General features: G+C 24.4%; 1 protein-coding gene across 1 annotated transcript in view; it reads right to left on the reverse strand.

The window, feature by feature from the left end:
• Positions 1-290: 290 nt before the first annotated feature.
• The window catches only part of LOC122500280 (putative oxidoreductase GLYR1 homolog), a 40,155-nt gene continuing 15,949 nt past the window's right edge, over positions 291-24,496 (reverse strand). The window contains exons 8-10 of the mRNA XM_043609127.1: positions 5,248-5,358; positions 4,685-5,129; positions 291-2,177 (exon numbers count right to left, since the gene is read on the reverse strand). Coding sequence (XP_043465062.1) covers positions 1,978-2,177; positions 4,685-5,129; positions 5,248-5,358 — 756 coding nt within the window. The 3' untranslated portion in view covers positions 291-1,977. The remainder of the gene's footprint in view (positions 2,178-4,684; positions 5,130-5,247; positions 5,359-24,496) is intronic.

The following is a 24,496-nucleotide window of genomic DNA, read 5'->3' on the forward strand; positions in this document are numbered from 1 at the left end:
TTGAAAATGAATTTTAGTTTAAATTTTTATAAATTTTAAATTGAATAAAATGTGAGACTTAAATAAATTCTTTTTTTATTTTATTTTATTTAAATTCTAATTTAGTTTTGTTTAATTTTGTATTTTATTTATTAAATAAATTCAAATAAAATTAAAATTGAATAAAGTATGCGATAAATCTCAATTTTATTTGAATTTATTTACTTAAATAAAATTAAAAATTTTAATATATTTACAAAACAAAAAATCAAATGAACATTAAAGGGTTGAAGATTAGTTTTTGGCAACGATTTTTTTTTTTAATTCAAATAGATATTTATTCAAAAACCAATGTTTCTTGTGACAAAACATATAACGTGAATTGCAGATGCAATAGACGTAACGCTCTCACCAGCATACACGCTTTTTTTATGTATAATCTTTCTCTCCCTCGCTTTCTCCCATTTTTTTTTCATTCTCTTAATGTTTTACAGCTATATTTATACGATTTAATAAGATTATCTGAAGTTTGTAACTTTGTCGCACTATCATTTTTTTTATTTTCTTTTATCACTGTTATTCTTTAATGTACAGCATGTCGATTACTTTTCGACACTTTGTTTTCTCATTAAACAGCGACAATATCATATAATTTAGTTAAAGACAAGTTATGATATGGCGCGTAGCCGATAGCCTGCGTGCGTGCGTTTAAAGTGTTAATAATTATCCTATCTTTTATGTATAATTTCTTTTTTTTCTTTTAAATATATAATAGGCAGTATTGTATATTTCCAAACAATATTTGCTCGACTGTTGTTTTATTATACGTTCCGGTATTATATAAAGAAAAAAAAACAGTAAATGTAAATTACATTCCTTGAGAAACTCGGTCGAGACAGTAAATGACTCCGAGAATATGTAAATCTCGTATCATAAAAGAATTTCATTCAATGCTGACACTGAATAATTACTTGCTCATAATTATAAATCAACAATTCGTTCACAATCTATTTTATATAATATATATATCTCTTTTTGTTTAAAGAAACATATTACTGAATTCTGACATTGCTCATAAAATCGAAATAGAACGGGAATTAATTATAAAATTTCTAAAAAAATTTAAATAAAAGCATAATTACAATTTTTGGAAATTGAATTTAAAAAAGAGAAAGAAAATACAAAAAAATTACTTGTAGAATATTCGAAACGCTATAATTGAAAACAAACACAATTGTTTAAAAAAAAAAAATTATGTTAAAATAATGTCCATTTCGAATTAACTTTTTTTCTCAGCATTATTTTTCAGAATTCAAACAAAAATCACACATACAATCTTTTAATTGAAAAAAAAAATTGATGACGAACTTAAATAAAAAAGGAATGAATTCCTTTTAAATTAAAAGTGTCGTGAAATCATTTTAAAAATTCGTATCGTCGCATACAAAATTTCAAAAATTAATTTACTCACATCTTCTTAGAAGATGAATTCACTAAATTGCACAAGAATGTATCAATTAACAACTTGATGTCGCATAATTACTGTTTTTTGCATTTAAGAAAAAAAAACTGTCAATCAATTTGTAAATTTTGTTTTTCCATTTTAATATATGAAAATTACAAAATTGTCAAAAAAATTTGTTCATTGCCTGAATTTTATTGTCATATCAATAATGATTTCGCGTGAGTGGAAAAAAAAAGATTCCCGAGTTCGAGCATAATATCTCGGGATGTAAAACAATACACGGCCTTTTATATTATTTTTCTTTTATCTTTACAAATGCGCACGCACACATGCATTAGATCTTATTATTCGTCACTTCACCCTCTCTCACGTTTATTTTATTTTTTTCTTTTTCCACCACACCTGTGACGAGATGTCAATGATTCTTTTTTTTCTTTTCTTGTTTTATTCGATATCGCACACGGTGACGAATGTAGATATTGCAATAAATATGATTCATCAAAAACTTAGTCAGGAACAATTAAACGATCACGTTAGAACCTGGCTCTAATATACACTGCTGATGCGTCGTGTTCACCATAACCGAGGCGTTTTGCATGTTTATAGACTTCGTTTGCTGCAGCGGCCAATGGTAATGGCTGTTCAAGTTGATCACTCATGCCCAATGATAATCGTAAATCTTTCTGCATATGCTGAAGTGGCAATTGTGTTGGAAATCCGCCCTCGATTATTGCTAAAAAATAAAAAGTTAATTAGCTAATAAAATAATTAAATAATTAATTAATTCGACTAAAAAAATAATAGAAAAAAAACACTGCTTTAAATCGGGGGAAAATTTTTAGAACAAAAAAAGAAAACACATTCTTTTCCAGTTACGAAAACTTTCCCAGTTTTCGTTTTGAAGTCACTTCTAGTTCTTCGATAGGCGTATAAAGATCCCATAAAAATTATTAGCTAGAATATTTATTGAAGAGAATTTTATTAGACATAATTTAATAATTTAATTAGATACAATTTTCATCCTATTTGCCACAAAATTTGATTTTGTTTTTCCCTATTTTTCAGACAGAATTTCGATTTTTACTCTGATCCTTATACATAAAGAAACATTCAAGGTGATAATTCATAAAAATTCAATTTATAAAAAAATATATTTTCTAGAAGCAAAATTTTTTTTTAAACTGTAAGGGTTTAAAAAACTTTAAGGGTACCTATTTTAAAAATAAAATTAAATAATTCGAGAAAATTTCCTCAATTATTTTGAAAAATTTTAATCAAATTTTCTGAAAAAATTCAATTATTTTTAACAGAATTTCAGGAAATTTCAATTATTTTAAAATAATTTCAATTACTTATTTGTAATAATTCAATTACTTGTTTATAAAATTTCAATTAACTTTATAAAAAAAAGAAGAATCGAAATATTTTAAAAACCTAATTTTTCAGAATTTGTACATAAAACTTTTCGAAACATGGAATTTAAAACAAAATTAAGTATAAATTGTTTTAAAATTAAGTAATTAATCCAAATTTTTAATTGTAACTCATTCGAAATTAAATAAAAAGTAAATTGATTGTGAAATATTGTAAAAAGAAATGTCTGTAAAATAATAATTCGGTAAGAAAATATTAAATTAAGTAAAATTTTTGTTGAGTATATTTGAAAAGCTTAGACTTCTTTGAACTTTAAAACCCTGAAATTAAAAATTTTGCATTAATTTAAATTCGAAATTGTTGAATGAAAATTCTTAACTAACAATTTTTTACACAGCAAAAAGGAATAAAGTAACTTTTACAACTTTCGTAGTAAAATCTAAATTGGCAGAAACTTCTGTGCACTTCTGCTTTGTAACTTTTACTATTTTTGGAGTGAATTTTTCTAAGTTCAAAGTAAATTTTTATTTAAAAACTATAAAAAATTTCGAATATAGGCAAAATTGACTCTAAAAATAGTAAAAGTTCCAAACATGAAATAATCAGAAGTTCCAATTTAGATTTTACCTTCAAAATAGTAAAAATTTCTCCAAATATTTCTCATATTTGAATATGAATATGAATTCTACAGGGTTGCTACGAAAATTTAAGTTTTTTTTTTTGCTCTGACTTTTCCCTGATTTCTAGACAAAATTTTATCTTTTTCCCTGACCCTAAAGAATATTCACTCTAAAAATGATTAGATACTTCTTTTTTAAATAAATATTTAATCAACTAAAAAATAAATAAATATTGAATAATTGAATGTTTCTCAAAATTAAATTCTCGTAAAGAATTTTATCATTAAATTTTTAAATCATTAAATTCTCTCAACGAATTTTAATAAAATTTTTCAGAATAATTACATTTTTTCGAGAAATTCGATTAAAATTGAAATTCTGCGTTGAGTTTTATTATTTATGAAAAATTGAAAATAATTAAATTCCTAAAAAGAATTTTATTATTTACGAAAATAATAATTAAATCTCTGTAAAAAATTGTATAGTTTATAAATGTAATGGAATTATTACGAAGAAATTTATAAAAAATTTGTAAATAATTGAATTCTTGTGAATTTTTACTGTTTATGAAAATAATTAAATGTTTTCGTTGAATTTTATCAAATTTTGTTTTAAATAATTGTATTCTTTGGGAAAATTTTTATTAAAATATGTAGTAGATATTAAAAATCATTGAAATGAGGAAAAATTTTGAAAATTATTGCCATTTGGCCAAAAATTTTATTAAATTTTTTAAAATAATTGAATTTAGGAGAAGAATTTTATTATTAATAAAGATAATTGAAATGTTGATGAGAATTTAAAAAAATTTTTGAACATAATTGAATTTTTGCAATCATTTGCAACTTCTCCAAAATGCAAATTTGTTAGTGTTTTTAACTAAAATTCTTTTATAAATTCTTTCAGAAGAATTTGAAATATTACAATTTTTCAAAAATCTAAGTTCTTTAAAATTTCTAATTAAATTTATTCAAAATTGAAGTTTTATAAAATTTCAAAGTAATACCTTTTGAACTTCATCTATTTATGAATGAAGTTATTTAATTAGAAATTATTGTCAGAAATAGAAAAAATTGAAGGTTTTGTGGTAATTTCATAATTTATGAGGCAAACCAAAAAAAAACTCAGAATTTTCTTTTGAATTCTTAAAATTGAATTTTTTCCAGTACTTTTAATAAAAATCCCTGACTTCCCTGATTAATTCTACTTTCCCTAAATTTTCCTTTCTGAAAGAAACAAATTGTACCTTTTCCTTTTTCCAAAATAGCTGGACAAGCCAATGAGGTGAGTTCAAGAAGTTCAAGCACGTCCTTTTGTTGGAGTCCAGCACGATCGGCGAGTGCCATACTTTCGGCGAGACCCGCCAAAGTAACTCCCGCCATGAGTTGAAGAACAAGATTCATTTTGGACGCGTTGCCAACTTCTCCGAGATAAAAACTATTTTTTCCCATTGCCTCAAAGCAACTTTGACATTCGTCAAACAGCGATCGATCGCCAGCAGCAAGAATCACCAGTGTACCTTCTTGCGCCTGAGTTTTACTACCTTGCACTTGTGCCTCCAAATATCGACCTCCCTTTGTATTTATCGCTTCGGCAATATCCTTGGATGTCTCCGCATCGATTCCCGTCATCTCCACGTAGCCCTTTTCCGGTGCCATTTCCGATAAAACGCCACAATTTCCAAACACCATCTGAAATTGTCAATTTCTTTCTTAATCTCTTTTCAAGTAAAATTTAAAAAATTAAATTTCAAGTAAAATTCAAGTTAAATGAATTATTTAAATTATTAAAATTTAAAAAAATAAATACTTCTTTCGCTGCCTGTGGATCGGCAACACATGAAAAAGTGATATCCGCAGCTGAGACCACATCGGATGGTGTTAATCCTTGATCGGCTCCTGCCTTCACAAAGTCAATGCACTGAAAATAGAGAAAAATTATTAATAAAAAAAATAGAATTTAAACATTTTTTTTTCAAATAAACATATAAAAATAATTTTAAATGGAATAAAGAATCCTTGAGGGAATTTTCATAATTATTTTTCCGATTATACATTAGAAATTTTGTATTTCAATTTAGAAAAATCATAAAAACAAAAATTTTTTAAAAAACAAAAATTGAAAAATGTTTAAATTATTTTTTTTTTTTGACAAACTGCGCCATCTATAGAGAATATATTTCACGGCGCAGCCAACAGATAGCGACTCAGTAGACTAGAGGGATTGAAACTTTCGTTCTTGTCTCGTTTACTAACACCAGGCAGAATTTTATGTAAACCCACTTACGTGACGTCCCTCTCACACAAACAAGTTTCCAGTTGCCACGCAATGCTTGGAAATAAAACGAAAACGGTTATAGCACCAGCAGCCACATCAGCAAAAGACGCCATTGCTTTCCAATTCATTAAAAAATGCCATATCGATATTAATACTTCTACATTTCAATTCGCAAAAAAAGCATTTGCAAATTTAATCACAAATTTTTACAAACTAGACAAAATTATAATTTTCTTTTTCTTTAAACAATAAAATAAAAATTCTTTTTAAACAATAAAATAGATTCTTTATACTAAGAACTTCTTTAGAAATAATTTTTCTCCTATCGAGGAAAGAAAAAACATTTTTCAAATAATGGATTTTTAATGTCTGATTGATGAGAACACATTAGGGAGTTCCATTATTATTGAATCAACAATCGAGAAATGGCCAGAGAAGAAAAAAAAGGGACAAAGGGTATATATAGATATACCTAGAAATAAATTAGGATAATGGAAAATGCTTTTTCAGGATTAGAAAAAATATATATATAAAGGTAGAGAGAAATTTGAAAATAAGAGTTGAAAAAAAGAGAAAAATATCAAGTGCCTACGTGGCGACAGCAGATGCAAGCCAGGTGGTCTGCTGGTTAGCACATTTCCTTCTATAGTCAAAATGAAAAGACGATGGTTTGTTACCAAGACGATGTCAAGTGGCATTAAAAAGAAATACAAATTTTCCTCATTTTCTCCAAGTTTTTCGCGTAGAAATTTTCCACTCAGACAAATATTATTCTGATCAATACAGAAGGGAATTCTCCATTATTTAAATTACAATTTTTCTCACTTTCAAATTAAGGAAAAAATTCGTTATTTTAATTATTATAGTTCAAAATTTTCATTTTTCAGGAAATATTTTTACTTCCTCGTGAGGAAGCTTTTTTTAAGATTTTACAAGTTTTTAGTGGGGTAAAAATTTCCAAATTAGTTACAGCATCGAAATTAAAAAAATTTAAGCGTTGTTTAAAATATAAATAATAATAATAATAATAATAATAATAATAATAATAATAATAATAATATTACATTTTATAATTGAAATATTTGAACTTTTTTGGAAATAAATAATCTATAAATATAAAAATTTTTTATTATTTTTTATAGTAAAAATTTCTAGTAATTTTCAATTAATTTTTTATGGCAAAAATTTCTATTAATTTTAGTAGTGATAATTTCCACTAATTTTCAGTAGAAAATTTTTTTTTATTAATTTTAGTAATAGAAATTTACATTCACTTTAGTAAAAAAATTTCTATTAATTTTTAGTAGTAAAAATTTCTATTGAATTTTAGTTGTAAGAATTTCCATTAATATTTATCTGTAAGAATTCATTTAATATTTTTTGTAGTAAAAATTTTTAATAATAAATATTTCTACTAATTTTTAAAGGAAAAGCTTCTGTTAACTTTCAATTGTAAGAATTTTAAAAAATTTTAAAAAGTTTAATTGTAAGAATTTAATTAATTTTTAATAATAAAATTTTTTCTTAACTTTAGTTCATAGAATTTCTATTAATTTTTCGTGATAAAAATTTTAAAAGTAAAAGATTCTAATAATATTTAGTAGTAAGAATTTTCTATCTATAGAAATATTTTCTGAAAATTTGAATAATTGGAAATCCCTATAAAAGAAACAGTCGTAATTTTTCCCTCTCGAATAATTGATATAATAAAAAAAATCTTTTTACCTGCAGGTATAACAATCAAATTTAAAAGAAAAATTATGTAACATTCGTCGGGAATTTCCACGCAATTTCTATCTAGATGTTCTTTCCATTTACAGAATAAATTTTCAACTAATTCCGAAAAACTAAATTTTAGCAAACTTTAGTAAAATTTACTCCGAAAAATAATAAAATTTATCTTCGCAGAAATAGATAGAAACTCCCGGCAATTTAGATTTTACTTTGTAAACAATAAAAGTGACTACAATTTTTCCTCCTATTTATCTTCAAATTTACAACTTGTTTGAATTAATAAAATTCGCTGTCAAATAAATTCACTGCGTTTACAAAATTACAACCGGTTCTTTAATCAGAAAATTAAAATCAAAATCAATTTTTTCAATATTAAGAAAGTGAGAGAAATAACTTAAAGTCGAGATTAAAATCTGCTCGAAATATATATCTGCGTCTGATAAATTTCTTGATTCCAATAATCTTCAAATTGGAATAGAATAAAACCGAATAATAATCTGATGAGATGTAAAGACGATGCACACACTATCCAATATTTTTCTTTTTTCCTTTGAAAAATAAAAATCGTTGGAATTGGAGCCGATTAGATTGGCTTTTTTTCAACGTACTTTTTTTCTAAATTATATATTGACACTGTGCAAGGTGATTGGAAGAATTATTGATTGCACAGGTTACTAGACATCGATTCCAATTGAAGCGAATATCGAAGGTTATTTTTTTCCAAGTTCTACGTCATTGTTTGTGACTGTTAACGATCGGATCGTTAATCGTAGGTTGAAAAATCGAAGTCCCTATGGATTTAAAGTTTGGTCGATAGAATTTTCTCACTCTCGCACACTCTCTTGACACTTCTGACACTCTATCTTCAATTGACAAATAAACGTTACCTACAAAAAAAAGTTAAAGTTAGTATTCTTGTTTTTACATTGTTTGCTATAATTTTAACTTTATGTTTGTCAACGTAAATTATTAAAATAGAATGAAATTTTCAACAAACTAAACTTTCAATCATAAATAACAGGTGATACATGTACATAATGGAATTTAATAAATTATATCAATTTTCCACTTTCAATTACTTCTATATTTTTCTCTTTTATTTTCCGTTCTTTCTAAATATAAAAAATAATACACATTTTTCTCTTTTACTGTTTTCCAAATAATAAAATAAAACAAATTTTTCTCTTTTTTATATCCTTTTTCAAAAAAAAAAAAATAAATAAAACAAATATTTCTCTTTTTCTGTTTTCTATCCTTTCCAAATAGGAAAATAAAACAAAATTTTTTATCATTTCCAAATAAAAAATATGATAAAATAAAAGTAAAACAAATAAAAAGTGTAGTAAAATAAAAAATAAAACAAAAAAAAGAGAACTTTTTCTAATTTTGATAATTTCTAGATTTGTTGGAACGAATTACAATTTTAACTACCATTTTGAATTGTTTTCTATTTTTCAAATTTGAAAGGTGAATTTCATCATCAATCAATTTCGAGTGGAGGAGAAAAATGGTAATTAATTCCTTTTTGAGAATTTTTCAAGAGGACCAAACTTGGTTTTGAAATTTCGTAAGTCTGTGACAATAAGAGAAAGACCTCCACAGGCAGGCAATTTTTTTTTATTCGATGTTTGGCATCGACTCCTGAATCGAGGCTCGATAAAATGTCCTTGAACTGTTGTGAATGTGCTCTACTTTATTTGGTTTCCTAAGCACCCGCCTCATAGGATTTAAATTAGCCGAAATATATACTATTTTTCAAAAAAAAAGGATATTTTCTGGAAAAATTTACTACTTTCGAGGGAATTCAAAAACACATTCAGTTTGTGATTTCAATTATTCCTGTGGTAACTGTAATTCCCTATTGGTAACAATTCCCAATTTTTAATTACACTACCAGTTGATTAATTACAACCGTTTTTTTTATTATTCCCTTGTTATTACTTTTTATTTCAATTTCTATTTTTTATTATTTTATTTATTTAAAAATTAATTTTTTCTACTATTTAAAAATTAATTTTTACTCCAATTTGAACATTAATGTTATTTATTATTTAAAGAATTGAAGACAAATTTTCTGCTCTTTATTCTAAAAAAAATAAATAAATTACAGAAAATTGAAGGAAAAAAAAATTTTCAAAGCAAAATGGAATTAAAAATATTATATCATTGAACTCGTAATTTACACTTTTATAGACTCGTAAATAAAATGCTTATGCATTCACATCGCGATGCGTGAAAGCATAACGCCTACACACCTTTAAGACACACAGGAACTTAAAAGTTTCGCGTTTTAAAACTTCAAGGGAATGCATGGTTGCGTGATGAAAGAAAACAGTGCATTAAGGAAGTACATAAACGGAGGTATATCGACCTTCCATTTTACCAACATTTATATATACACTATACATATATTTCAATGCACAAAATTATTTTTGTTCTCTTTTTTACGTAATCAATAAAATTAGTAAACGAGTGTACAAAAAAAAAAAAACACAAAACAAAAAAAAAAAAACATTTCCAAAGAGTCATAAAAAAGTTTTTCGCGCATAAAATTACAATTTCAATGAATTTTTTTACACTCTTTCGTTATTATATCAATTTTTAAAAATTTGTTTCTCGGTTTTTTTGTAGAAATCGTAATATTATGTATCGGTAAAAATAATTTTAATAAGAAAATTGAACAATTATAATAGTACTAAAATAATAATAATAATAATATTAATAAATAAAATAACTAATAATAATTATAATTATTATTATTATATTATTATTATTATTATTATCATCGAAAATAATAAATTTCATAAACGAATTTTGCCAAATTTTCTGCTAAACAATCTAGACAAAAAGACGTTACGAAGCACAAAAATTGGCACAAGTTCAATTTAATTCAATAATTGGTCTTGGTCTTGATCAAAAATTTTTGGCAAGAATTTTCACCAATTTTTATATATATAAATATACGTCTAAATAAATAAAGAAAAAGTGGGGGCGAAATATACATGACAGGCAAAAAGATGAAGAAAAACTGATTTATAAATTTCTCATTCAAAGAGGAAAATTCTCGTGAATTAAAAAGCGATTTTATTTTATAGAGGAAATCAATTTTTCGCTGCGATAATACAATTGTTTTTCTCCCAAAGGTAGGAGAGTGTGTTTGTGATTTAAGAAAATTGTATATTTCTCCCCCTGACCTTGTTTGAAATACAGTTGTCTTTTATAAATTTTTTATTTTCGTTGCCAAAAATTTTCCCTTTTTTTTGTCACGAGCATTAAAAAAATAAAAATAAGCTTAAAATTAACTCAAATTGTTGTGTGTACAAAGTAGAAAAAGAGAAACTATTTTTTTCTAGAAAAAACAATTGTTTTCTCTAGAAAAAAATAATTTTCTCTTTTTCTCTTTTTCAATTGAATGAAATTGAAATTTTAATTAATATTTTTTAATTTCATTAAATTTAATTATTAATTTTTTTATGACATATTTAAATGTTTTATAAATTCGTAAAAAATTAAACAATCATATTAATTTTTTATTTAATAAATTATTAATATTAATATTTTAAATATTATTAATATTAATATTTTTAATATTTTTATTATTAATATTTTTATTATTATCTTTATTTATTTATTATTTATTTATTATTTTTACAAGAAAGAATCTATAAGAGAAAAAAAATCGACTTTTGGTTTTGAAAGTTAAATATCAATCATTTAACAAAGTAAACGACTCTTTGCTTTTAGATAATTAATAATTAATTATATAACATTAATTAATTAATATTGCTTGATAATGCATTTTTAATTGATATAATTTTCATTACTTAGAATTTAATTGAATTATGTATTTCCTGTTGCTACAATCTTGTTTTCCACTAAATAATAATTTTTTATTATTAATTACTAATTAGTGATACAAATAGCAATTAATTATTATTGTTTTAAGTAAATATTAATAATAAAATAATAATAAAAAAAATTAAAATAATAATAATATAAATAATACCATTGATAAAATTAATTATTATTATTATTATTATTATTATTATTATTATTATTGTTTATTGTTTATTTATTTATTTATTTATTATTGTTTTGAATTATATTATGTACAATAATTAAGATCAATGGGACCATTCTCTAAAATCTGCGGCGTTTTAAGAATAAAGACGCGGAATAAAAGTTCAAAGGTCTTTGTTACACAGAATACTAGTTTAAAGTCGTCATTGAACGGAGTGTATTGCTTAGTTATGTAATTGTAGACACGATAGAGATAACAACTCTATCTGTATAAAATTAACCTTTGAAAATGTCGGCAGACCTTTTGAAAATGCATATATATATATAGCGATCGCTAATGACATTTGCAGTTTATAGTAAAACTCTTTATGAAAAGGCACAATATGCTCATTAAAGGCGAAACAATATCTCCCATTTTCCTCCATTTATTTCGATATACAACCAATTTCCTCGATTAAATAACAAAAAATAAAGAAATTAAATATTTTTCTTCAACTTCCTAAATTCGATAATCTCAATAAAGTCCAATATCCGGTTATACATTTATTTTTACACTTCTATTTTTTATTCAAATGTGACATTTTTCTCTTGCAAGTTTACTTATTTATTCAATGAGATCAAGTTTGTAACAATTTTTGAAATTTTTATTCTTTCTTTGCAAGAGAATTAAATAATTTTTCTTTCACTCTTTTTTTAATCAAATTTCCAAAAAAGGAACAATTTTCTTGAAAAAAAAAAAAATTAGCTCTGCCGAAATTGTGAAATTTTGAGAAAACTAATATTAAAATCAGTATTATATTTACTTTACTTGATATTCTAACTCACGTCTGTCTATTCTTCAAGGACTCGCATTAAAATTAGCAAATACGTTAGTTTGAATAAACTTGCTTTTGATGCTCGTGAAACCAACTTTGACATTTACTGACAGTCCCGATTTATATCTAAATTAAAATTAATTTTATCAAAAACAAAATTTTCATTAAAATTTCTAAATGAATCAAAACTTCCTAAATCGAAATTTTCTAAATTAATAATTGAAAATCATAATAACAGAAAGACAAGAATGAATTTCAAAATTCAGTTTGAAATATACAGAAGTCGTAGGTTATTTATCAGATAAAGAGTTAAAATTAGAATTCTTTTTCGTCGCAGTTTATCTATTATATAGAAATCAGAAGTATTTTAATGACCAAAATTTCCTGATCAAAAAAAAAAAAAAAGATCCAAAATAAAAAATCGAAAATAAGTTTATTTTCGAATTTTTTATTTTTTAAAAAGGGTGTTTTTTCCATTGTTGCGAATTGGAGAGAAATGAGACACTTTACGCACTTACTTGTTACGTAAATGTCGAGTGGCCCCTGTTGTTAATGGGTTTCATGATTAGTTGCCATGGAAACATCAATTCATAATTAGTGTTAATATAATTGACATGTATACGCGCTTTTATTTCGACGAGCACAAAATTGTTGCAGGAGAAAATTTTACTCCAAAATTCCAACATGAAAATAGAACTCTGAAATGCGAGAATAGATAATTTTACCCAAAAATGCGAACAGAAAATTTTACTCCGAAAGGCCAACAGAAAATCATTTTTCAAATGCTGTTAATTTCAAATGTTCTGTCAATTTACATTTTTCTTCTAATAATAATTAAAATTTGATAAAGTCTTTTAAAAATAATTGAATTTTTGAAAAATATAAATAAAAATTATCAAATTTTTGAAGAATTCTAATTATAAACAGGACCATGATTTCTCAAAAATTTTAATAAGTCCAAAAAGTAAATTTTCATTAATTTTCATTTACATTGTTCGAAGATAATTGAATCTTAAAAAAATATTATTAAAACAATTCTAATAATTAGTTTTTAAAAATATTTTAATGTAATTTTTCGAAAATAATTGAATTTCTTAAAAGAATTTTTGTATTTAATTTAAAAAAAAACTAATTAATTTCTTGATGTATTTTAATTAAACATTAAAAATTCTCCAAAATTTTAAAAATAATTCTAAAATATTATTTTTGTATATTATGTAATTGAATTTTTGGAAATATATAATTGAAAATACTGAAAATATTGAATTTGAAAAAATTAGAAGCTAACAAAATTTTCATTTTTAAATTTAGGTACCTTAAAGATTTTTCATTCTCCAAAATTGATTTTCAAAAATTGTAACAAAATACTTGAAATAAATTAACAGGGTTGCCACAAAAAATTAATTTTGTTCTTCCCTGACTTTTCCCTGATTTCTAGACAAAATTTTCAACTTTTAAGAATATTATTATAAAACATGAAGATATTAATCACTCCGAGTCTTCGACTCGGAGCAATAAATATCTTCATTGTGTTTTATAATAATTTAAATTTCCATAAAATTTTTCAGAAAAAAAGAACTTATTTACAAAAGTTTTAATAAAATCCTTCGCAAGAATCCAATTATTTTTATAAGTAATACAATTTTTCCCATCAATTCAATTATTATCATAAATAATAAAATTTTTCCTAGGATTTAAATTATTTTTAATACAATTTTAAATAAATTCCTCAAAAAATGTAATTATTTGCAAACATTTTTAGCAAGAATTCAATTACATTTCACAAATATTGAAATTCTTCGCTATATTTCAAATATTTTCAAAACCTACGACTTTAATCAAATTTCTCAAAAAAAATTCAATTATTTAAAAAAAATGTGATAAAAATTCGTAGTAAAAATTCAATTATTTTCATAAATAATAAAATTCTTCACAGGATTTCAATTATTTAAAAGAAATGTAATAGAATTCGTTGCAGGAATTCAATTATTTTCATAAATAAAAATATTCTTTACAAGATTTCAATTATTTAAAAAAAAATGTAATAAAAATTCGTTGCAAGACTTCAATTATTTTCCTAAATATAATAAAATTCCTCACAGGATTTCAATTATTTTTAATATCCAATTTAAAGTAAATTCCTGTGAAATTTTTATTATTTATGAAATTAATTGAATTTTGGAGAAGAATTTTATTATTTTTTAAAGATAATTGAAATTTTTACGAAAATTATTCAAAATTTTTGAACATAATTGAATTTTTGGAAACATTTTTTGTAACTTCTCTAAAATTCAATTTTTTTTTAGTGTTTTTAAATAAAACTCTTCTATAAATTCATGATTTTAAATAATTAATTAAATATAGATTAAAAAATTAAATAAAACCATAAAACTAATTATGAATTCTGCAAATTTAATTTTTTCCAATACTTTGATAAAAATCCCTGACTTTTCTCTGATTTCCCTGAACAATTTTAATTTCCCTGACTTTTCCCTAATTTTCCTGATCTATGGAAACCCTGATTAATTATTTTCAATTAAATTTTACAAAATTTCAACTACATATTCTAAAAGATTTTTATTATATTTGAAAAATTTAATTATGTTAAAAAATGGTTTGAAAACAATTTTTGAAAGATTTGTTTATAGTTATTTTTTGTATTATAAAGATCAAAATAAGTTGCACTTTTTTTTAACTAAAAATTGTGGTATTTTGTTGCAATTTTTTTTAAATAAGTCGCAAAAAGTCGCAATTTTCTTAATTTTCCTGACAAAAATTTTTTTCCCGACATTTTCTTGACTTAAGTGACAAAAATGTTGTTTCTTGACATTTTCCTGACTTTACTGGCAAAAATTTTGTTTCCCTGACTTTACTGACATGTGGCCACCCTGTAAATTGACAAAAAGAAGTTCGTTGACCCATAAGGAACAAAAGCAATCCAAGAGTAATGACTCTTCCAGCATTCGTCTGGCATTGTCATTAGCACAACTTCACTGGACCAAAGCAGAAGAAACAAATTTTCTGCTAAGTTTTTCTAAGAATTTTCTGCTAACTTTCTGCACCGAGAAGAGAAAATTTAACGTTGGCTTCAATCACGAAATGACTGAATTTCATTTTGTCGAGGACCCATCACTTAATTTATTTATCGATTCACAGCCGATTTATAGCAGATCCACAGCAGATTAATAACATTCATAACAGATTTATAGCAGATTCATATATGAATTTTTTCTTGACTATAGTCACAAAGAAGACCATCTTCCGTAAAAAAATCCCCCTTCCGACATCTTCCATAAAACTGTAAACAAAAACCACAAGTTAATCATCGATTAAGAAACATTTGTCAACTCTGGACTGATTGTAAATTGCAGGAAGAATGTGAAGAGCAAAAGAGAGCCGGTTAAGTCTAGTCTAGAGGAAGAAAGAAAAAAAAAGAGAACTCTCCTTCTCATGTCAACAAGTCTGAGTATATAGAATTGGAAGGGCGAAAAAAGGGAAACGAAGAAGGCTTCAACTGTTGGCATTATGTATTGGTATACACATTTTGCTCTAGACCAGCCCCGAGTAGCGTTAAATAAAAACCTGGCAAGGTTGCCGATTCGACAAATATTGATCCACTCCACGCGCCGGAGCCAGGTCACCGGGAACGGTCTGACAACATCGCATGACTCTCACAGCTGATCAACGAGCAAACCATGCAAGCAACCATGTCTCGACTTCTACACGTACACGTTTATATTCCCACCCTGATTCTCAAGCTTCTTCTTTCTCTCAAGTCGTCCTATGCTGAAAAATATTACACAATAAATTCAACTCTTCAATTTGTAAATATTCTATTCTTTCTATTCGTATTTTAGGGGGAATAATTAAAAGATGTAAAGAGAATATTAAAGATTTTGGAGAATATTAAAGAATTAAGAGAATATTAAAGAATTACAAGAATATTACAATTTACAAGATTCACAAGAACAAAAAGAGAACTTTTTGGTTTTGGCTCAATGCTAAAGTTAAAAATGCTTTTTCCACTATGCCAGTGGCAAGCTGTTCCCTCGAGATAAAAACGGAGGTAATTTCTATTCATGCCTCTCTCATTCTACTTCCTCTCTTGTGTTGCTTGTGCTGCTAGCTTTGTCTTTCAAATTTCCGTTCTTCTCTTCCTGAACTTTCATTCTTGCTTCTCTCTCTTTTTCTCTTTGTGCTCAGTCTGGATAATCCTCTCTCTCTCTCTCTCTCTTCTTTGTTCGACTGTCTTTCTCCCTCTCTCTAGTTCTCTCTCCAGTGGAGACTGAATCGATGATGTTACGTAACTACTACCCCGTGGGTTGCTGATAGTATAACGGAAGCAATCAGCCGAATTCGGTTTCTTCTCAATGAAATCAGTCTTTTTTCACAGCCTTGTACTTTTCAAAAAAAAAAAAAAATAATTCAAGGTTATTCAGAGGGATTCCCTCCTGATGGTAGAAAAACCTGTTTCCTTGATACTTTCACTTGCTTCTTCAAGAGGGTTTTTTGTATTACGTTGTCGATATTTTCCCTTCTTTCGAGATTGCTATTCTTGATTTCACTTTCGACGTTATATTTTTGACCTGTCTCGAGAAACAAATTTACCAAACGGTTGTTTTTCGCCTCTTTATCACACACCTTGTGCTTTCTTAATTTTTTTTTAGCGAAGATTTCGAACTGCATGAATCATTCTCTTCATCATCTCAACATTTTCTATTATGTAATAAAGAAAATTTAATGACTTTTGCAAACAAAAAACCATAGTTCTTGCACACCTAAAATTAATAAATTAACCATCAATTTAGGCTAAAAACCAAAAGACGCACTTTTCTCAAACCGTCTCAAACAAACAAAAATTTCTTACACAATTTTCCTTTTATTATACAAAGACTTTTGTCATATTTGTCCTCGTCATATTCCACTCCCGCGACATTTTCTCACAAACGTTTGCAAAATTAAATAACACTAGTCGCAAGATTTCGTAATAAGAGAAAAAACAGGGTTACTACAAAAATTTAATTTTGTCTTTTCCTGACTTTTCCCTAATTTTCAGACAAAATTTTGTCATTTTCCCTGATACTAAAGAATATTCTCATTCACTCTAAAAATTATTAGATACTCAAAAAAATGTTCTATTACATTTATTTACGAATTTCTCTAACAAACCATTTTTCTAGCAGATAAAAAATAAACAACCAGACAAAGAAGAGAAAGATAATCATAATCCTCGGTGAATTTGGATACAAATGCGGAACTACAAATTCAACGAATTCTAAACAGTCTATAAAACATATTTTAACGCCAAGTCTAAAAAAGAAAAAGACGAAATCGATGGTCATTATTCGCTTATAGAACAAAGGCATTGGATAAAACGTAAAGAACAAAAATAATCAAACTATTTTTAAGTACAGCATAATTTTAATGCACCAACAGTTATAGAATAGTGAACGCACAGTGACCCCACACATGGTTATATTTATAATATTTCCCGTGTGCACGGCATTTATAGTTCCTAGGGTCACCAACATGACACATCGTTTTATACTACTCTGAGAAAATTTATCCATTTTCCTAAAAATCATTTTTTCATTCAATCATATTTACAGAATCGACATTAAACATTATTTACAACCCCAACAAAATTGCTCTTTCATTTTATTACAATTTTCCAAGCATCTCTAAATTAAGATCATCTAATCGTATAAATGTGTATCAAGTTGTATTAATTGTTGCAAAATTTACGATTTTTGAAAGAAAGAATTAAAATAAAGATATGAAAAAGTACAAAAAAGAAAAATTTGAATTTTGTGATTCTTGTTGAAAGAAAGGTGCAAAAGGAAAAAATGTAAATTTTGAACAAATACATTTTTTTTTCTACCTGAATTAAGAGAATTTTTGATGTTTATACAGAAAGGTCTCAATTACTAGAGAAATTTTTTGTTTGTCCCTGACCATGACCAAAAGCAAGGACAATTTTAAAGCACCTTGAGAAGAGATATACGACCCAGAAAGAAAGCATCTTGAAAGGGCTTTGCCACTAATTCGAATGAATGACTAATTTATTAATTTCTTTGAACGATTATTACCCCTCGATGACTTAATTTACCCCCAACTTAAGTTCAAAATTAGCCAACTTTTCAAGCATAATAATCAACAAGTTACATGAATATTCTCCAAGCATCAATTTAAATTTCAAGTTTGACAATGTTTCGTTTGTAAATTCTAATTTCCGATTAAATCGAATTTTCCAATTTCTGAAAAAGTAGAAAAATTGAACTCGTTTTACCCAGAAATTTTATTCCATGGAATTCTAATTTAACAGAATTTTTACAACAGAATTTCCTTAAGAAAATATTTTTAACAAAATTTGTCCATTTCAACTGTGAATCCACAGTGAAAAATATTTCTATTAAAAAAAATTCTACTAAAAAAGAACATTTCTTTCACAAAATAAAAATTCCACTGTTGTAAAAATCAAGTTCAATAAAAATTCAATTTGGTAAATAGATTTTTTTATCAAACCGAATTGAAAACTGAAAAAAAAGTGTAAAATAAATTTGACTTTTATGTCGCTATCGTAAATTCTTTTTGTTGGATGAGGTGTGTCAATGTTGTTTCAGAAGTCAACAAATCTCATGAATAAACATTTTCGAATATGGAAATAAATAGAATGAAGTAGACATTCGTTATTGTCAAAGCTTTAGTAACTATAATATTTGCCTTTCAAAACTGTTATTGAATAAGTTTTAGTCTCTATACTGAACTCAAGTCCTCTTAATTAAGATTGATCACTAATTATCAGAGTATGCGAAAACTGTTTATAAATTTATTATAGAAATTTATTTTCAAAAACAATAAAGAAACCTGGTAAACGACAATTTTTTTTCGGAAAAACTAACTTTTATTTTAAGTTTAGAAAGAAGTTAAAAACTTTTTTCTCAATGAATTTATATTTATTTACAGTTAAAACTCATTAATAAAAAATGAAAGATTTAATCAAAAAAAATTTTAAATAATTAAAAAAAGTAATTAAACAATAAGAAATAAATAATAAAAAAAAATGTTTAAAGTAAAAATAATCAAGAATAAATAAAGTAATTAATAATAGATAGAAAATATATCTATACAAGCTAATTAATAATTGGAACAATCAAAAATTAATTAGTTCAACAATCTTTCGGTAATAAACAGAAATTGTAATATTGCATTGAATATCTATTTTTAATTACATTTTCTTTTTCCCCTTTTTTTAAAGCAAAATAACAATTGTTCATAACAATCGATGAGGAAGACTTCTTAGATACTTATCGTTATCAGACAAAAAAAATACAATTCTCTACCTCGAATCGATTAAATTTATATATCGAACAGAAGCTAAATGCATCTTATCAAAAAATTATTTATCAGCTTATCATAATATAAATTCAATCTATTGTTTAATAAACCAAAAAACTGTATTTTTATATCACTATATATTATTTCTTTCCAAATAATAATAAAAATATATATTTATCGGAAAGAAACAAAAATATATTGGAAAAAATAAAAATATATCGGAAAAAAATATAACCAAAAAAAAATATATCGAAAGAAATAAAAATATATACCAAAAAAATTATATCGAAAGAAATAAAAATATATACCAAAAAAATTATATCGAAAGAAATAAAAATATACCAAAAAAATTATATCGAAAAAAGGAAATAGGTATACCGAAAGAAATAAAAATATAACGAAAAAAAATAAAAACTTAACGAAAAGAATAAAAAAAATATCGATACTAATTAAGAATAAAAAAGAATTCCTCTCCTATTATACAATTTTTCATTTACCCCCTCTAATTTCTCCAAAGGGGAGAAAAAATATCGATTTTAGAACTCCAGTATATATTATTAAGTTAAAACTCTTGGATACTTGACTGTCTATTTACATATTGAATTTTGTTCGTGAAAGTAGGCCAAGCGAGCAGACAATATTTATTTTTGGTCGATATTTTTAATTAGGGTGGAAGCAAATTTCATTGACAACAATATAACTCATAATATACGGAAAATGTACATTGTGCATGACCAACATTAATTTTACTAAAATACATATTCAATTCGAAGCTACAAAGAAGTTAATTGCTCAGCACGTTTTTTTTTTTTTTTGTTAATAAAAGAAAAAGAAAAAACATCAATTTACATATTGTCGCATTGCATTTAATTTCAAACATAAATAATAATTTTAAATTCCTCTCAAGTAGTAGACTTATCTTCTTTTTAATTTGAATATATTTTCAAAACATTCTATTGTTATCGAAATAAAAGAAATGAATTAATATTTATTGTACCATGACCATGATAATTATAAATCGCTATAACAATAACAGAAAAATAATATACATTTATTAATAATTATAATAAAAATTATTATAAAAAATTATTATTTTTTATTACGAAAATATAATAATTTAATAATAATTATTATTAATTATTATTAAATTATTAAATTTAATTAAATTATTTTAATATTAAATTATTAAATTAAATTATTAAATTATTATTAGAAAAATTAAAATTCGAAATAATAAAAATATTATTAACGCTAATAAAAAAAAAGAGTAGAGAGAAAAATTGAATACTTTTCTCCAAGTGAAAATTTTTTAAATGTATAAAAATAAAAAATATTTGAGTTTGACAACTGTGATATTGATTGGAGATAATAAATCGATAATGAGATTATTTTAAAATTTAAATATAACAGAGGAAGAGGATTCTGTCAACTTCTGCTCTTTACTTTGTAATTAAGGTTCGCAGCACTGTAACGCTCGTTAAGAATAATAACTTAAGTCTGCTTTTATCATAATTGTATACTATATATTAAGTTATAGAAGATATAATTGAAAGCCTTCGTCAAGTGCACATGTACTGAGAAAAGGCATACAAAAATTATTTATAATAAATATTTTATTTAATTCAATTTATATATTTTAACTACATTTCTGTTATTTTTTGAAAATTCATTCACTTTTTGTTTACCAGGTTTCTTTGTTATTTGTTCAAAAAAATTTTGTTTAATAAAAATAATTTAAAATTAATTAATATAATATTAATTATACATATTAAATATTAATTAATATTATGTTAATATTATATTAATATTACTTTTATTTATTTATTTATTTATTATCAAAGAGCTTAAAAAATAAAAACGACCTTTCGTGGAAAACTAATTAATAATATTAATCATAATTAATACTATAATAATTACTAATTAGAAAATAATGAATACTAATATTGAAAAACCAATTAATTATAATTTCCCCATTAGACATAATGATTAAAAAAAATATTTATCTTGTTTTATCATTTTTAAACAGACCTGAAAGACATAACAATGAATTTGCATATAATCCAATAAATTGACATAAAAATTTTAATTGGTCCTGAACAAAACTATAAATTAAATTCTTCTCGTTACTAAATTTCCAAGTAACTTTAAAATAAAATTAGAAAAAAAAAGTTTCCTGTATTTTAATTTAGAAAACGATGAGTGTTTCTTGGAAAATTCGAGAATAAATAACAAATTACAAATCACAAATACAAATTATAAATCACAAATAAAATTTAAAGAGTTAGCAAAAATATTTTCTTCGACAATTAAATTTTTCTTTTTTTGAAAATAAAAATATTTTTTATACTTTAAATTATATATAGGAAATTTTGTTTTTAATTTTTCTTTTTTTGAAAGTAATCTCTATTTCTCTATTTTCAAAACAAAGCAACGATTCGATAGAATAAATTCCATTTCACAATATTTTTTAAATAAAAAATAGTCGAGTTTTTTGTATACGTAACAGTAGATTACACTTTACAACCTTGGTAATCGTCTTCAATTCACAGCAACCATGAATTAACGTTTTTTCTAGTTTTAAATTTTTTTCAACAATGAACGGCTATATTTATTGAAATATTTATTTAAACTATTGAAATATTGTCATAATATTTTATTGTGTCAATAATATTACAAAGAAATATTTATTTACACAACAAATTTGTGTCCTAAATTATTTATTCCCACACAGAATTTATTTAGTAAATATTTATTTATTGCATCTTTTTCATCTTGAAAATCGAATTAAATATTTTCAAAATTCAATTAAATTAAAATCGAATTAAATATTTTCAAAATTCAATTAAATTAAAATCGAATTAAATATTTTCAAAATTCAATTATATTAAAATCGAATTAAATATTTCCAAAATTCAATTAAATTAAAATCGAATTAAATATTTTCAAATAAATAATTTAAAGAATTAAAAATTAAAAAGAATTCCGAAGAAATAATTTCAACTTTTGAAATGCCTAAATTATGGCAAGACTTCCTAAAAGATTCGCGAAAATCTAATAATAGATTTTATAAAATGAGATTTAGTAGAAATCGTATATTAGAACGGAAACAAAAAGAAGGAAAAAAAATTCTAGCAAAAACTAAGAAAAATTTTTGAAAATCTTTTCACGTTTCTATTTTTTTTTTTTTTTTTTTTTTTTTTGTCGCTAGTGTAGGAAAAAAAATTACTCCCATGTAGTTGGAATTTGCATATCAGGAGAATTATCATCAAGCTATTATGAAAGATAAGTTATCGCGCATGAAACTGACAACAGACAGAAACAAATCCACTGCAACAAAAATTAAAGGCGATAAAATCGTTAAAACATCCGTGAGTTATATTTGATAATACGAAAAATCGCACTAAATAGAAATTCTGCCAGAAAATGAAAATAATTCCAAACAATTTACAAAAATTAGACAAGAAGAAAAAAAAAGAAAAAAATTATTTGTTTGCCAAAATTCAGTGAATTTGGAAGTTATACTGGGGCAAAAGTTTATAGAAACTAATTCTCGTCTTTTTAGGAAAATAAAATTTCGAATTGAGAACGAAAAATAAAAATTTAAAAGTTAAATTTTAATTAAATTTTTCGTTTGCTACTTTACGTAATTTAAATTTAATTTCTGATAAATGAAAAATTTGAATTTGAATATTAGTTTCAAAATTGTATATACAAACAAAAAACGAATTTCCATTTTTAGAAATTTAAAAACTAAAATCGAATTTCTTTTTTTTTAGAAAATTAAAATCTCGAATTGGAAACAAAATTTTACACTAAAATTATAATAAATAAATCTAAAAAATTCACAAAACGATTTCCGATATTTTTAGAAACTTAAAAAATAAAATAGAAAATTATAAATCGAACTAAACTCCAAAATATAAATTTGCTCCAAAATTTTCCAAATCGATTTCTCATATTTTTAGAAGCTTAAAAAGTTTAAAAAAAGAAACTTAAAAATTCCAAATTGCTAACGAACATTGAAATTAATATCCTAAACTTAAAATTGATTCAAAATTTTACAAAAACGAATTTCCTTCTTTTTTAGAAGTTTAAAACTTCCATTTCAAAAATACACATTCAGATCAAAATTCTCGAAAGTAAAATGCCCTTAATTTTTATAAATCGAATTTCCTTATTTTCTGAAAATTGAAATCTCGAATCGAAAACGAAAATTCAAACTAAAATCCAAAAACAAAAATTACTCTGAAATTTCGCAAAACGAATTCCCATATTTTTAGAAAATTGAAATCTGGAATCGAAAACGAAAATTCAAACTAAAATCCAAAAACAAAAATTACTCTGAAATTTCGCAAAACGAATTCCCATATTTTTAGAAAATTGAAATCTGGAATCGAAAACGAAAATTCAAACTAAAATCCAAAAACAAAAATTACACTGAAATTTCGCAAAACGAATTCCCATATTTTTAGAATCTCAAATTTCCTTATTTTCAGAAAATTGAAATCTCAGGTCGAAAACGAAAATTCAAACTAAAATTGCTCTAAAATTTTACAAAACGAATTTTCGTATTTTCAGAAAATTAAAATCTTGAATCAAACATTGAAACTAAAATCCAAAAACAAAAATTGCTCCAAAATTTCGCAAAATAATTCCCATATTTTTAGAAGCTAAAAAGCAGAAATAGAAAGCAATGATTGAATTTAAAATTCGAGACTTAAATTTCAGCAAAATTGCACAAAACAAATTGCCATATTTTTAGAAACTAAAAAAGTTGAAATCGAAAACGATCATTGAAATAATAGCTGAAGAAAAGAGCAAATAAAAATTTGATGTTCCATCATTTCCGAAAACTCGTGCACACGTCAAATTAA

This window comes from Leptopilina heterotoma, unplaced genomic scaffold, assembly GCF_015476425.1.
Source record: "Leptopilina heterotoma isolate Lh14 unplaced genomic scaffold, ASM1547642v1 Lhet_183, whole genome shotgun sequence".
Classification (NCBI taxonomy): Eukaryota; Metazoa; Arthropoda; class Insecta; order Hymenoptera; family Figitidae; genus Leptopilina; species Leptopilina heterotoma.